Source organism: Thecamonas trahens, assembly GCF_000142905.1.
Source record: "Thecamonas trahens ATCC 50062 unplaced genomic scaffold supercont1.14, whole genome shotgun sequence".
Taxonomy (NCBI): domain Eukaryota; order Apusomonadida; family Apusomonadidae; genus Thecamonas; species Thecamonas trahens.
The window spans coordinates 508,242-521,441 of NW_013657666.1; the positions used below are offsets into that span (position 1 = coordinate 508,242).

General features: G+C 63.1%; 6 protein-coding genes across 6 annotated transcripts; 4 read left to right on the forward strand and 2 right to left on the reverse strand.

Moving 5' to 3' along the window:
- The first annotated feature begins 686 nt into the window (after nucleotides 1-686).
- On the forward strand, nucleotides 687-2,313 carry AMSG_03853 (WD repeat domain phosphoinositide-interacting protein 2). Its single transcript, XM_013904302.1, has one exon. The coding sequence runs from the start codon at nucleotides 735-737 to the stop codon at nucleotides 1,959-1,961; it is 1,227 nt and encodes a 408-aa protein (XP_013759756.1). The 5' UTR covers nucleotides 687-734; the 3' UTR covers nucleotides 1,962-2,313.
- Nucleotides 2,022-5,567, reverse strand: AMSG_03854 (uncharacterized protein; the record flags this gene model as incomplete). Its single annotated transcript, XM_013904303.1, has 1 exon — nucleotides 2,022-5,567. The coding sequence occupies one exon, from the start codon at nucleotides 5,565-5,567 to the stop codon at nucleotides 2,022-2,024; it is 3,546 nt and encodes a 1,181-aa protein (XP_013759757.1).
- Nucleotides 5,568-6,409: 842 nt separating this feature from the next.
- Nucleotides 6,410-7,608, forward strand: AMSG_03855 (CAAX prenyl protease 1; the record flags this gene model as incomplete). The annotated part of the gene is made up of 1 exon (XM_013904304.1): nucleotides 6,410-7,608. The coding sequence occupies exon 1, from the start codon at nucleotides 6,532-6,534 to the stop codon at nucleotides 7,606-7,608; it is 1,077 nt and encodes a 358-aa protein (XP_013759758.1). The 5' UTR covers nucleotides 6,410-6,531.
- Nucleotides 7,609-8,096: 488 nt separating this feature from the next.
- Nucleotides 8,097-9,825, forward strand: AMSG_03856 (arylsulfatase E; the record flags this gene model as incomplete). Its single annotated transcript, XM_013904305.1, has 2 exons — nucleotides 8,097-8,145; nucleotides 8,317-9,825. The coding sequence occupies 2 exons, from the start codon at nucleotides 8,097-8,099 to the stop codon at nucleotides 9,807-9,809; spliced, it is 1,542 nt and encodes a 513-aa protein (XP_013759759.1). The 3' UTR covers nucleotides 9,810-9,825.
- A 71-nt stretch (nucleotides 9,826-9,896) lies between these two features.
- On the forward strand, nucleotides 9,897-11,876 carry AMSG_03857 (uncharacterized protein; the record flags this gene model as incomplete). The annotated part of the gene is made up of 2 exons (XM_013904306.1): nucleotides 9,897-10,076; nucleotides 10,353-11,876. 2 exons carry the CDS (start codon nucleotides 9,897-9,899, stop codon nucleotides 11,628-11,630), a joined length of 1,458 nt encoding a protein of 485 aa, XP_013759760.1. The 3' UTR covers nucleotides 11,631-11,876.
- On the reverse strand, nucleotides 11,263-12,560 carry AMSG_03858 (uncharacterized protein). The gene has a single exon (XM_013904307.1). It carries the CDS (start codon nucleotides 12,477-12,479, stop codon nucleotides 11,646-11,648), a length of 834 nt encoding a protein of 277 aa, XP_013759761.1. The 5' UTR covers nucleotides 12,480-12,560; the 3' UTR covers nucleotides 11,263-11,645.
- Between the last annotated feature and the right edge of the window lie 640 nt (nucleotides 12,561-13,200).

Consider the following 13,200-nt stretch of genomic DNA (forward strand, 5'->3'; position numbering starts at 1 on the left):
GGGGGGGGGGGTTGGTGTGGGTCGGCAGGGAGGGGTAAGGGGGTGGGGGGGGGGGTAGGGGGAAGGGGAAGGGAGAGGGGCGGGTGTATGGTATGATGGTGTGGGGCGTACTCACGGGGAAAGACCGGTGTGCGGGTTAGTGGGGTGTTAGGGGTTGTCTCCGAGGCGGCGTGTGATGGCAATCGAATGATGGAGGCGACCTGGGTTGGGGTTTGGGGTGGAGGCGGTTCGGAAGGGGCGGGTGGTGGGGGTGACGATTATTTAACGAGAGTTAATTGATGGGTGTGTGTGTGGTGTGTGTGGGTGACGATTATTTTAACGAGAGTTTATTGATGGGTGGGGGGTGGGGGGTGGGTGACGATTATTTTAACGAGAGTTTATTGATGGGTGTGTGGTGCGGGTGGTGGGGCTGGCGCGGGGTGACGATTATTCTAACGAGAGCTTATTGATGGGTGGGTGGTGCGGGTGGGTGGGTGGGTGGGGCTGGGTGACGATTATTCTAACGAGAGTTTATTGATGGGTGTGTGGCTGACGATGTTGGTGGGTAATGGCAAAGTGTACGATTATTGAATGATGGATTAATCGATGAGGTGTGAGCCAACGGGCAGAGGACGGGAAGGAACACTTTGGCGATGTTCGCGGAAGACAGCTTCAGCCAGATCCAGACCGCCACCTCACGCCATTCCGACACACAACTCGCTGGATCAAGAAGAGCAGAGGAAAACAAGGAGAACATGTCTGCTATGACTAGCACAAGCAGCATGGAAGAAGGGAGCAGCGGAGGTGGACCCAGCAGTCATGGCGGGAGTGGTCAAGTCGGGCAAATCGGTGGTGGTGGCGGGCAAGTCGGTGGTGGCGGGCAAGTCGCATTGGGTGATGATGATGATGGTGATGACGGTCACACTATTGTGGGACTGTCATTCAATCAAGATGCCACCATGTTTGCTATTGGTACCCGCAAGGGCTACGCCGCCTTCAAGGCATGTCCGTTTGAAGGTGCTCTGGCTCTGGCTTCCAGTGGTGGTATCCGCATTGCCGAGATGCTCTTCTCCACCTCGCTCATCGTTCTGGTCGGTATGGGTGGCCCGTCGTCAGATGATTCGCCAAGGAGGCTCCGCGTGTTCAACACAAGGCGACTGAGTCTGGCAAAGGACGTCATCTATCCCTCGGCCGTTCTCGCTGTAAGGACAAACCGCCGTCGCTTGGTTGTCGTCCTCCACGACGCCATCCATGTTCATGAGCTGGGTGGCAATCTCAAGCTTTTGGCAAAGATCTCAAAGCTCGACAACCCGCGCGGCGTTGTGGCGCTTACCGCCTCGCCCGGGCCGGACGATCCGGCGTACATGGCGTACCCAAAATCCCCGACTCGCGGCGAGCCAGCCCGGTCGATTGTCCTCGTCGACGCCATCAACATCCTCGACCACATTGTCATCGACGCGCACAAGTCGGCCGCCGTCGCTGCCATGGCCTTTTCGTACGACGGTACTCTCCTGGCGTCGGCGTCGGAGCACGGGACCGTCATCCGGGTCTTTGCTATCCCGTCGGCCGATCTGCTCTTTGAGTTCCGCCGCGGCTCCCAGGTCGCCACCATCTACTCGCTTGCCTTTGACGCGTCCAACACGTACCTAGCGGTGGCCTCGTCGCGCGGAACGGTCCACGTGTTCAAGCTCGAGAGACCTGAGCCATCGCTCGCCGACTCGTTCTTTGCCGTCCTGCCCTCGGTCGTGGCCTCGGCTTGGGAGCCGCTCCGCGCCTTTGCCACTGCGCCCGGCGAGCCCGACGTCGAAGCCCGTGTCTCGTTTGGTGCCGCCGACCTGGCTACCAACGACGGGCTCGGCCTCCAGATCATCTCAGCCAACGGCTGGTATCGCCGCTTTGCTGTCGACGAGGCCTCGGGCGGCGAGTGCGCCTTGCTGGAGCAGTACAACCTCGCCGAGCACACCGAGTGGACCTCGCCGTGACCGGTGCTGCCGGGCATGAGCAGGACGTGGTGTTGAGCGCATCCCTCGTGTTCTTTTACATCATCCTTGCACAGGCATTGCGTCCAGGATCCGCGCCGCGAGGCCGGCCACCCGGGTGTCGGACGCGTTGGCGGCCGTCACCAGCAGCGCACCCGCGGGCGCAATGTGCTGGCTCACCGCCGCCGCCGCGGCGCTGCGGCTCTCTGTCGAGCCGTTGGCAAGCTCGACGAGGGTGAGGACGGCGCGTAGTGCGTTCTTCTGCACCGCCGCGCTGGCGCTCCCGACGCCGAGCGCCGAGACCAGGACGGCGGCGGCGCTGCCGTCGGCGCCGAGTGCAGCCGTAAACGCCTCCTTTGTCTTTGCTCGCGACAAGCCCACGCTCACCGCTCGCATCAGCACCGTCGCCACCTCAGGCTCCACCCGGATGGTGGCCCGGCTCGCCTCGGCCGCCACCTTGTCCAGCACCGCCGCCACCAGTGCGCCTGCAGCCTCGGGCGTGCAGGCAAACAGGTCTGCACCGCTCACAGCAGACGTCACCGCTTTCGACGCCGTGACCAGCGCTTGCGGGTTCTTGTCAAGCGCGAGGAACGCCGCACGCACATCACCCGGCATCGCCACCACCGCCGATGCCTTGGCCAGCGCCGGCGACGCCGCGGCATCCATGGTCGAGAACAACGCTGCGATCGATGCCTTGGGTTTGGCTGGCGAGGGCTTGGCTGGCGAGGGCTTGGCGGCCGTGGGCTTGGCGGCCGTGGGCTTGACGGCCTTGGACTTGGAGGACTTGGACTTGGAAGACTTGGACTTGGAGGACTTGGACTTGGCGGCCTCCGGCGACGGCTCCGGGAAGACCTCCAGTTGGTCGGCAATGCCTAGCTCGGCGGCAACCGCGGCGTGCACCTGGTACACGCCGATACCGGGACGGCCTGCGACCTTCTTGCGGGCGGCCATGCCCTTGGCCTCGGCCTCAGTCGCACGCTTGGTGAGGCCCCACTCGGTGTGTGCGTCAGCAAAGGCGTCGGCGAGCTTGAGGAGCGAGCTCTCCCAACCGTGGACCATCTTGGCGAGTGCAGCGCGGGCGCCGTCGACGTTGTCAAAGGTCGGGCGCTCGGGCGCGGGCGCCGGCTCCGGGACCTCGCTCGCAAGCGCGGCCAGCTGCGCCTCCAGCTCGTCGGCGATGCCGAGTTCGGCAGCCACGGCCGGGAGGACCTGGTACACGCCGATGCCGGGGCGGCCGGCGAGCTTCTTTCGGGCGGCCATGGCCTTGGCCTCGATCTCCGTCGCGCGCTTAGAAATGCCCCACTCGGCGTGCGCATCGGTAAAGGCCTCGGCGAGCTTGGGCAGCGAGCCCTCCCAGCCCTGGACCATCCTGGCGAGCGCGGCGCGGGCGCCGCTCACGTTGTCAAACGTCGGGCGCGGCGGCGCGGGCGCCGCCGTCGACTCGGTGTTCTCCGACGCCAGGAGCGAGCGCCCGGTGTCGACAACGTCCGACTCGACGCTGGTGACGCCGAGGAGCTGGCCGCATAGCGCGTCAAAGACAGGCGCGCCGGCGACATGAACCACCGGGACCAGCCGCGCTGACTTGGCCGCCAGCTTGCGGGCGCGACGGAGCTGGGCTCGGAGATCTGCGCCGGACCGCACCTCGTGGCCGGTGGCTCTGCTCCGCGATGCCTTGCTCCGCTTTGGCGCAGCGGCGGCGGCGTGGCTCGCCGTTGAGCCGTCGTCCGAGCCGTCGTCGTCGCTCACGCTGGCCGAGCCACTGTGGCCGGCGCTCGAGTAGCCGTCGTCGTCGCCGTCAGAGAGGTCCGAGGCGGCCTCGGGATCAAAGTCCTCGTCGGGCCCGGACGAGAGATCCATCCACTTTTCGCCCGGCGAAAGATAGCCATCAGGGACGACCCAGCCGTCGGCCTCATCGCCGGCCTCGTCGTCGCCAGCTTCGTCCGACTCGTCGCCGGAGAGCAGCAGCTCACCGGGCTCCTCCTCAAACCACTCCTCGTCCGACTCAAACTCATAGTCAAAGAGCTCGTCGTCGCGGCCAAACGGCTTGCGGCCCGTAATGGCCGGTGTGGGCGGCTTGGAGAACGAGCCAAAGTACGGTGGCCGCGGCGAGGTTGAGAAGCCGATGACCTTGAGACGGCGGCCGTCAGCCTCCCAACCCTTGCGGACCGCCATCTGCTTCGGGCGTGCCTCAAACGCGCCCTCCAGCGTCGGCGCCGGGAGCGAGGTAGAGCCAGCTCCCGCCGCCGCCAGCGCAGCCTCGACGCTGCACTTCATCCGGGCACGGAGCTCGGCTGAAAGCTTGGGTCCATAGCTACCGACGCGGGCGCCGCGCGGGGCGCACCACGGGCCGTGTGCGGCCACAAACGAGCGCGGTGCCGACGACTTTGCCTTGGCCGGCTCGGCGGCGGCCGGCTTGGCGGCCGGGCTCATACTGAAGAACGAGGTGATGGGTGCCACGTTCGGCGGCGGCCGCGCCGCCTTGACCGGCGACGACTTGGCCTTGGCCTTGGCCGCCGCCAGTTTAGCTGCCTTGCGCGCCGCCGCGCGGCACTTCTTGGCCGCCTCCTTGTTGGCGTCACGGACGGCGGCGATGGCCTTGCGCTCGGCCTCGGCACGCGCCTTTGCGGCGGCCTTTGCGGCGGCCTCGGCGGCACGGGCCTTGTCCTTGGCAGCCTTTGCAGCGGCCTTTGCGGCGGCCTTTGCGGCGCGAGCTTCCTCGCGGGCCTTGTCCTTCGCGGCCTTTGCGGCGGCCTTTGCGGCGGCCTTTGCGGCGCGGGCCTCCTCGCGGGCCTTGTTCTTGGCAGCCTGGGCGGCAGCACGCTCTTCGGTGCTCGCCTTGGACTTGGACGACTTGGACGACTTGGACGACTTGGCTTGCGGTGTGCCGTCGAGCGCCTTAGTCTTCTTGGCCGGACATATCGCGACGTTGTCGACGGTGAGGTCAATGGCCTCGCCAGACGTCGAGTGCTTGCGCTTCTTGGGGGCTGAGACAGGTGCCGGCGGACGCGCTGGTGCAGCATCGACTGGATGCAGAGTGTCAACCCAAGCGTCGATGAGGGCGGCCCACTGGGCATAGACCGGCGAGGTCCACGCCGGCGAGAGGGTGTTGGCGGCAGGCGGCAGCGGGTTAAAGCTGCACCCGGCCTTGTTGAAGACGGGCTTGGGGAGGCGGCCGTTGCGCTCCTTGAGCGTCCAGCCAGGCGGCGGAGCCAGGTCGCCCTCGATGAGGAGCTTGCGGAAGTGGGCGGCGCACGAGGCACCGGTCCGGGCCGGGATGGCCTTGGAGAGAAGCCCCCAGTCCTCGCCGATGCACAGGCCTCGGGCCAGGTAGTCGGCGATGCACTCCTTGAGCTCGAGTTCCTCCTCGTCATCCCACTCGCCGGTGGCCGGCGGGACAGCAAGATCTGTCAGGCGATGGTAGTAGCCCGACGGCATGGTGTACCGCGCCCGCCATGCCCGAACCTTGGACGGCGACCACTTGGCGATGTCCAGTGGCGCAAACTTGGCCGCCGCAAGCTCGGCCGGCACCTCGACGTCAGCCAGGCCACCCGCTAGCGACGATGCCCCGCCAGCAGGCAGCGTAGCGGCGGTCGCCGAAACAACGTCCATGGGCGCAACAGTCGAGGCAGCCGAGGCAGCAAAGGCCGAGGTTGGATGAAGAGCAGCAAGAGTCGAATCGTGGTCATTGTTGGACGCAGCGGCAGCATTAATTGATGCCACCCCATCATCAGCATCAACATCATCGGCATTATTAACGTTGTCATTGACGATGGACGACGAGTCGGCCGTCGTGAGTAGAATCTTAGCACGCTCGGCTTGGGCATCGAGTTCGGTGTTGAGAGAACGTATGCGCTTGGAAGAAGGCATAGAAGTAGACATGGTGGATGTAGTACTCTTTGGAGTAGTGACAGTTGTGCAAGTAGTAGTGCTTGGCTCGTCAGAGCTCGCGTAGCTGAGCCCCTTGCTCCGCTTGGTGGCAACAGGCGAGTCGGCGACAGCGCCCGACTTTGCCACACGCCGCTTGCCACTGCCGCTACCCACCGGTGTCGGCGAGAAGAAGTCACTCACAGAGGTAGGCTGAAGCTTGGACATACAACAACTGCAACACTTGTCCTCTACGCTACGCAACTCGCTCAGAGTCTGCGGTCCTCAAGGGCGTCAAGTGTACCGTCTTGTCCTTGTCCCCCCTGCCCATGGCTCGCTCGCTCGATCCTATCTTACGACCTTTTTCCAGAGGCTGGCCAAAAGGCCGCAGTATGCCCTGCGTTCCTCTTCCCCCTTTTCGCCCGTCGACGGCGGCACTTGCCTCACACACATATCGTCAGTGCTGGCCATGACCATCATGACCATCATGACATTTAGCGCTTCTGTTGACATCAAACAACTCGCGCTGTGCTTTCTTGCGGCACAATGGGCTTGGGAGACGTTGCTCGACCTGTTGCAGCTGCATCGGCTGTCTTCGAGATCATGTGGAGGTGATGGTGATGAGCTGGAGGCAGAGGCCGTTGCCTACAACACCGCCAAGCTGAAGCTCTCGCTGGTAGCGCGGAGCGTGGAGACAGGTGCAACGGCCATGGCCATTGCCTTTGATGTGCTGGCGAGCGTCTGGGCGATGGTATCGGAGATGGAGGTTGTCGGCGATTCGCCTCGGCTCACCCTGATGGTGTATGTGGCCCTGCTCGGCGCAGTGGTGCTGGTCACCAGCTTACCCAGTGCTGCCTGGTCGACCTTTGTCATCGAGAAGCGATTCGGGTTCTTCACCGGATCGATCTGGCTCTGGCTGGGCGATACGGCCAAGTCTGCGGTGGTGGCTGGTGTCATCGGGCTCCCGCTGGCGCTCGCGCTGGACGCTGCGCTTGCATGGGGCAGCACGTCTGGCAGTGCGTACCTCTACGCATGGGCTGTGCTTGTCAGCGCCTCGGTCGTCCTTCTCTTTGCCCACCCGCGGCTCATTGCGCCGTGCTTCAACACCTTTACACCGGCGTCGGACGCCCTACTTGCCCGCATCACCACGGTGGCCAACAAGGCCGGCTTTCCGCTCGGCGAGGTAATGGTCATGGACGGCTCGCGAATGAGCAACCACTCGAACGCGTACATGTACGGCATGTGCTCGGCTAAGCGCATCGTGCTCTTTGACACTCTCCTCGACCAGGTCGACCAGGACGGCGTTGTCGCCATCCTCGGTCACGAGATGGGCCACTACGTGCTCGGCCACACGTGGTGGAACCTCATCATCGTCCAGGCCTATGCTCTGGGCTTCCTCTATGCCTTTTCACAGGCGATGGCCTGGCCTGGCCTTGTTGAGGCCTTTGGCTTTGGCTTTGGCTTTGGCGCTGACGGCAGCGCCGGCGATCTCCCACCGCACCTCATCCGGCTCGTCGTCTTCTCGTTCCTTGCGGTCCCTGTCGATGCCGCAGTCTCGCTTGGCATGCACATGCTCTCGCGCAAGTTTGAGTACGATGCCGATGCCTATGCGGTGGACCTCGGGCTCGACCTGGTTCCGCCGCTGCAGGCCCTCCATCGCGAGAACAAGTCCATGTCTGATCCGCACCCACTCTACTCGGCCTACCACTACACCCATCCGCCGGTCACCGAGCGCGTTGCCGCCATCAAAGCGCGGATGGAGGCTCGTGGCCGAAAGACACAGTAGTGCCGGCCGGCGTTGCTCGTGAAGCGCGCCACGCGATGCGTGCAACAGCACAAATCTCGCAGCCATGATCAAGTACGTGAGGCTTCCAATGATTGAGCATTGTGACTGTGAGCTGCCAGAGCAACCCCCCCCCCCTCCCCCCACACCACACCACACACTGGTGTGGTGATCGGATGGTCTCGAGTCGAGTTGGACGGGGCGCCGAATCCAATCGTGTGGTGTCGGATCGTGTCGGTCGCCGAGTGCCACGCCGTCGCGAGTATGCGAGCAGAAGATAGGGAGGACTTTAGAGAGGTGGGGCGAGGGGAGCACGAGAGATACACCACTCTCATTACAGTATGAGCAGGATAGTGATGTGCTCTCGGAGTGCATGGCTTTTTCTAGCGCTTTCACTTCTTCTATTCTGTGTTACAGCTGTCTATGGTGCTGGTCACCTCGGCGGCGGTGGTGAGCCGGCGCCCAACGTGGTCGTCCTCGTGGCGGCAGACATGGGCATGGAAGACGTCAGGGCGACCCGCTCTGTGCTCTTCTCACAAGGTGGAGATGATGGGAAGGTGGTCCACGGCCAGGGTACTGATGAGGGTAATGATGATGATGACGGCATCCATGATGATGATGATGGTCGTCATGTCAATGATCCTCGTCGTGATCATGTTCGTGATGATGGGCATGATGGCGGTGAATCGGAAGGTCATGGCCAAGTTGGAGGTATCGACAAGCTCGCGCGGCGGGGACGGGTGCTGGAGCACATGGTGGCGGCAGGAGCGCTGGCTACGCCGGCACGGGCCGGACTGCTCACTGGTAGCTACCCGGTGCGGCTGGGCATGGCGTCGTCAGCGGACACCTTCCGCACGTTCTACTCGCCTGGTCAAGTGGGAGGCCTCCCACACGGCACGGTGACGCTTGCAGATGAGCTGCTTGCGCTTGGATACGCCACAGCGGCGGTGGGGACGTGGCATCTGGGGATGTCGGACGCGTCGGCTTGGTCGCCGAACGGGGCGCATCTTCCACTGGCGCACGGCTTTGAGTCGTACTACGGCATGCCGGTCTCGCACGCGCTGACGTGTGCCGGTGACGGGCTGGGGCGTGATGCGCCGCGCGATGCGGTCTATATCCTCTTTCTTACCTATCATGTGTGGATCTCGCTGGTCTGCCTCCTCGGTGCGGCCTACACGCTTGGCGCCATCGGAAGCGTCGGCTTCAAGTTTGGGCTCATGTACGTAGCGGCGGCGATGGGTGGGGTGTACTTGTACGCGGTCTCGTTTTCGGTTCTCAATCCTGCAGCATGTGTCCTGTTCCGCGACAACGAGCTTGTGGAGCAGCCTGTGGTGCTGGCGAACCTCACGTCGAGGCTTGTGCAGGAGGCGACGCAGTTTATCGGCGGCGCTGCGGCGTCGCCGCAACCTTTTTTCCTCTACTTTGCGCTGCCCGAGGCTGACCTGGCGTCGGTGGACGGGGCAGTAGCGGCAGTGGTGGATGCGCTCGACGCCGCAGGCGTCTTCGACAACACACTTGTGATCTTTACCTCGGACAACGGGCCCCATCTCGAGCGCGCCACTGCACACGGCCGCGCCCAGGACGGACGCCAGCTGCGTGGCGGCAAGGGCCAAGTCTGGGACGGTGGTTTCCGGGTGCCTGGCATCATTTCCTGGCCGCACCACATCGAAGGAGGCACGGTGTCGACGCACCCAGCGTCACACCTCGACATTGTACCGACGGTTCTTGATGCGGTGCACGGAGTCGGCCGCGGACTGGCAGCTCGGATTGGTCGGAGCCAGCTTGACGGCGTCTCGCTCGTCGATGCGGCTACCACAAGCCCCGACCGTCCTCTCTTCCACTATTGCGGCGACCAGCTTGCCGCTGTCCGGCTCGGCCGGCGCCATAAGGTCGTCTACGAGTCGCCGGTGCCCGACGCAGGGACCCAGGCGTGCGCATCGACCTTTGTGTGTGGTTGCCACGGAACGGTCCACGATCCGCCGCTTGTTTTTGACCTTGCTGCCGATCCATCCGAGAGCGCACCGCTCGCCCCAAGCGACGTTGCAGTTGCCGCAGTCCTTGCTTCTGCTGCTGATGCCGTCCACACACACCAGGCTACAGTAAGCAACGTCCCGAACCAGCTCGAGACCATTGCTCGGCCGTGGCTCTTTCCCTGCTGTGACTGGCCCAAATGCCACTGTCTGGAGGCTCGGACTGCGACATAAATGATGCATACCCGTGCAGATTACTGTGGATGACCAGAGCCATCATCGCAAGCAGCGTGTGTTGACCGTGAGCAGGAACATGGCGATATGCCGAGCTTCGGCCTCTGTCCGAGTCAGTGCCGGCGCGCGGCCTTTGCTGCCGCTCGCGCAAACTCGACGGCCACCTCACTTTGTGCCGTTCTCGACGCCATGAGTGCCAACTTTCGTGAACAGGGCATAGCCATTGTGAAGCGGGCAGTAGAGATGGATCATGCCGAGCGCTATGCGGTAGGTGGCTCTTCGCATCTGGTTAGCCGAGTCAGCGGCATGCTCTGGTCATGTCTCAGCAAGTTGTTCGACGCGCTATTCCATTCTCTCGTCACTATCCATACTTCCGCACATGCGAGTTTTGATTGGCCTCCATACACGCAGCGTTTTTTCTTGGTTGCTTTCGTCGCGGCGAGAGAGATAACCATGCTCTAGATGGCTACAAGTGCGGTCAATTGTGATCCAGATGTGTGCGAGGCAAACTCACGAGTGAAAGTTGGATGGAGGTGAATGTAGGAGGCGTATTCGTTGTACACGCGGGCGCTCGAGTACTTTACCACCTATCTCAAGTACGAAAAGTCGCCGTCGATGCGGGATGCTGTCCGTGGCAAGGTCATCGAGTACCTGGAGCGTGCGGAGCAGCTGAAGACACATCTGGATGACGAGGGCAGAGCAGGTGTGGCGGTCGCAGGTGGCGGAGAGAGCAGCGGAGATGCTGGCGGCAGTGGTGCGACGGGCGCGTCGTCGTCGGCGGGGCCGGCAGCGTGCAGCGGCGTATCCCGGCGGCGGAGCCGCGACGAGCTGCTCGAGTATTTGGGTGGCGAGACGCTGGCAAACGTGTTGCATCGGCGGGTGGTGGGCCAGGACACAGCGGTTGACGGGGTGGCTCGCGGCATCATGCGGTACTACGAGGGCTGGCGGATGGGCGAATCGCCTATGGTGTTTCTGTTTGTGGGCCCGTCGGGGGTGGGCAAGACCGAGCTAGCCAAGGCGATTGCCGAGGCTTGTCTCGGCGACGCCTCGGCGGTACTGCGGGTCGACATGGGCGAGTATCAGGAGCGGCACTCGGTTGCCAAGCTGCTTGGCGCACCGTCGGGTTATGTCGGCAGCTCGGAAGGCACGTATTTTGCAGAGGAGTTGCGGGCGAATCCGGCGACAGTGGTGCTCCTCGACGAGGTGGAGAAGGCGCACCCAGACGTTCTGACCGTCATGCTCTCTGTCTTTGACGAGGGCCGGTTCACGCCGTCAAAGGGCGGGACGGTGTACGCGTCGGACGCGATCTTCATCATGACGTCCAACCTCGGCGCCGACGTCATCACGGGCATGGCCGACGGCTCGCCGAGCCTCGCGACGTACAACAGGGCACTCGAGCCGATTCTCAAGGCGCACTTTAAGCGCGACGAGTTTCTGGGACGCATCGACGACATTCTGCCGTTTGAGCCGTTTACGCCGCAGGACCTGGCATCGGTCATCAACCTCTTCCTCGCCAAGTGGGTCCACCTCGCCGCAAGCCGGCACGGGCTGGACCTCACGTTTGACGCTGCGGTGGTAGATGCGGTGATGGCGCAGTACAATCCCAAGTACGGGGTGCGGTCGGTCAAGCACATCATCGAGCGCGAGGTCGGCAACACGCTCGCCGACGCCTCGAGCGCAGGCCTCCTTACCCGTGGGGTGGCGGCGCAGGTGACGGTGGGCGACGCAGGCAACCTGGTGGTTGAACTCATCGACACACCGCGCCGCGAGTCGGGCAGCGAGCCGGTGAGCCAGAGCGCGGCGGCGATTCTTGCTGTGTAGCGACCGACGAGGAAGCTACAGGGCAAGGATGTCGTCCGAGGTGGCGACGATGGAGAACATGGCGTCCGAGACCCGGGCCTGCGGGAGGGCGCGGACAACGGCAAGCTGCAGAAAAGTGACGAGGGTAGCAGCCATGTAGTAGATGCCGACCGAGACCGGATCGGTCACCCACATGTTCGAGGGGACCATGTCAAAGGCCAGACCCATGGCGAAGAAGAACGAGATGATAAAGACCATGCGGGTGTAGTGCTGGGCGAGGAGGCCTTCATCGTCGGCATGCAGCCGATCGCCGTAGAGATAGAGGACGTAGCCGATGCCAGAGTTGGCAACCAGTAGGGCGAGGAGCAAGATCGAGTTGACCACTACTGTTGCGGTCTCTAGCCTGGACCTTGCAGCAGCAAGAGAGCCGGCGGGCATGACCACAAAGACCAAGATGATATGCAAGGTAGCGACAAGAATGACGCCCAGAACAGCGATCATGCTCGAAGCGGAACGAGAGAGTAGAGCCACCGGAGTAGCAGCAGCAGCTTGAAACACAGCAGCCCATTGAGCCACAAGCATGACGAGAGCAGCAGCCGATGCAGCGGCGAGTAGAGCGGTGACGACGATGAGACCAGGATTTCCAAGACCATGACCAGCAGGATGATCATCATCATAACCAGTGGCACCAAAAGACAACATAAAGGTCCGAGTCAAAGATGCAAAGACAATGGTGAGCAAGTACGACTTGATGGTACTCCACCTCCTTCCACGGACAAAGGCAAAGTAGAGCCAAGAGAGTCCGCCGAGGAACAACAAGCCATTGCAGATGCAGAGGGCAATGACCACGTAATAGAAGGTAAACTCCATGAGTGGGTGGGAGGGATGTGTGCGTGTGTGTGTGTGTGTGAGGGGTGTGTGTGTGTGTGTGGTGGTGTGTGTGGTGGTGGTGTGTGTGGTGGTGGTGGTGGTGGGTGGGTGGGTGGGTGGAAGGCGGGGTCAGTGGGCGGAGTCAGTCGGTGGGCGGAGTCGGTCGGTGGGCGGAGTCGGTGAGCGGGTGGGTTTGGGCTGTGGGTGGAGTCGGTCGGTGGGCGGAGTCGAACGGGTTCGGTGGCTGGTTGGCTGGTTGGTTGGTTGGGGGGTATTGCCTGAGATGCGATAGGTATCGGGTTGGTGTTGGTCTTTGCCATCGTGTTGAATGGGGTGAAGGGGGGAGATGGGATCGGTTGTGATAGAGGCGACCAGGGGAGGGAGGGGGGGGGGCGGATGAGGTACGCGAGGAGGTCAGAATATTGATAGTTGATGAGATGGCTGGCTTTGGAAGCGATAGAGAAGATTAAAGCGACTGTGATGGTAAACTCAGCCGAGGGCCATGTGGTGGTGTGGCCATGACTTTGCTCAGGTCTCCTCCACCCGCCACGCAGTCACCCCGTGGTCCTGACCCGATCCCTGCCACCTCACCCTCCTCCCCTCCTCAGTGTCGAGTGGTGGGCGGCGTTGCTTTCATGAAACCCCACCCCATATTGAGCGGGCTCTGCTCTCTCCTTATAGAGAGAAGATTGCGGGCCCTCTTTCCCTACCCCCCCCCCCC

What these genes read in the sequence shown, in the direction of transcription:
- AMSG_03853 (XM_013904302.1), top strand. Translation starts at nt 735, where the DNA reads ATGTCTGCTATGACTAGCACAAGCAGCATGGAAGAAGGGAGCAGCGGA.
- AMSG_03858 (XM_013904307.1), bottom strand. Translation starts at nt 12,479, where the DNA reads ATGGAGTTTACCTTCTATTACGTGGTCATTGCCCTCTGCATCTGCAAT.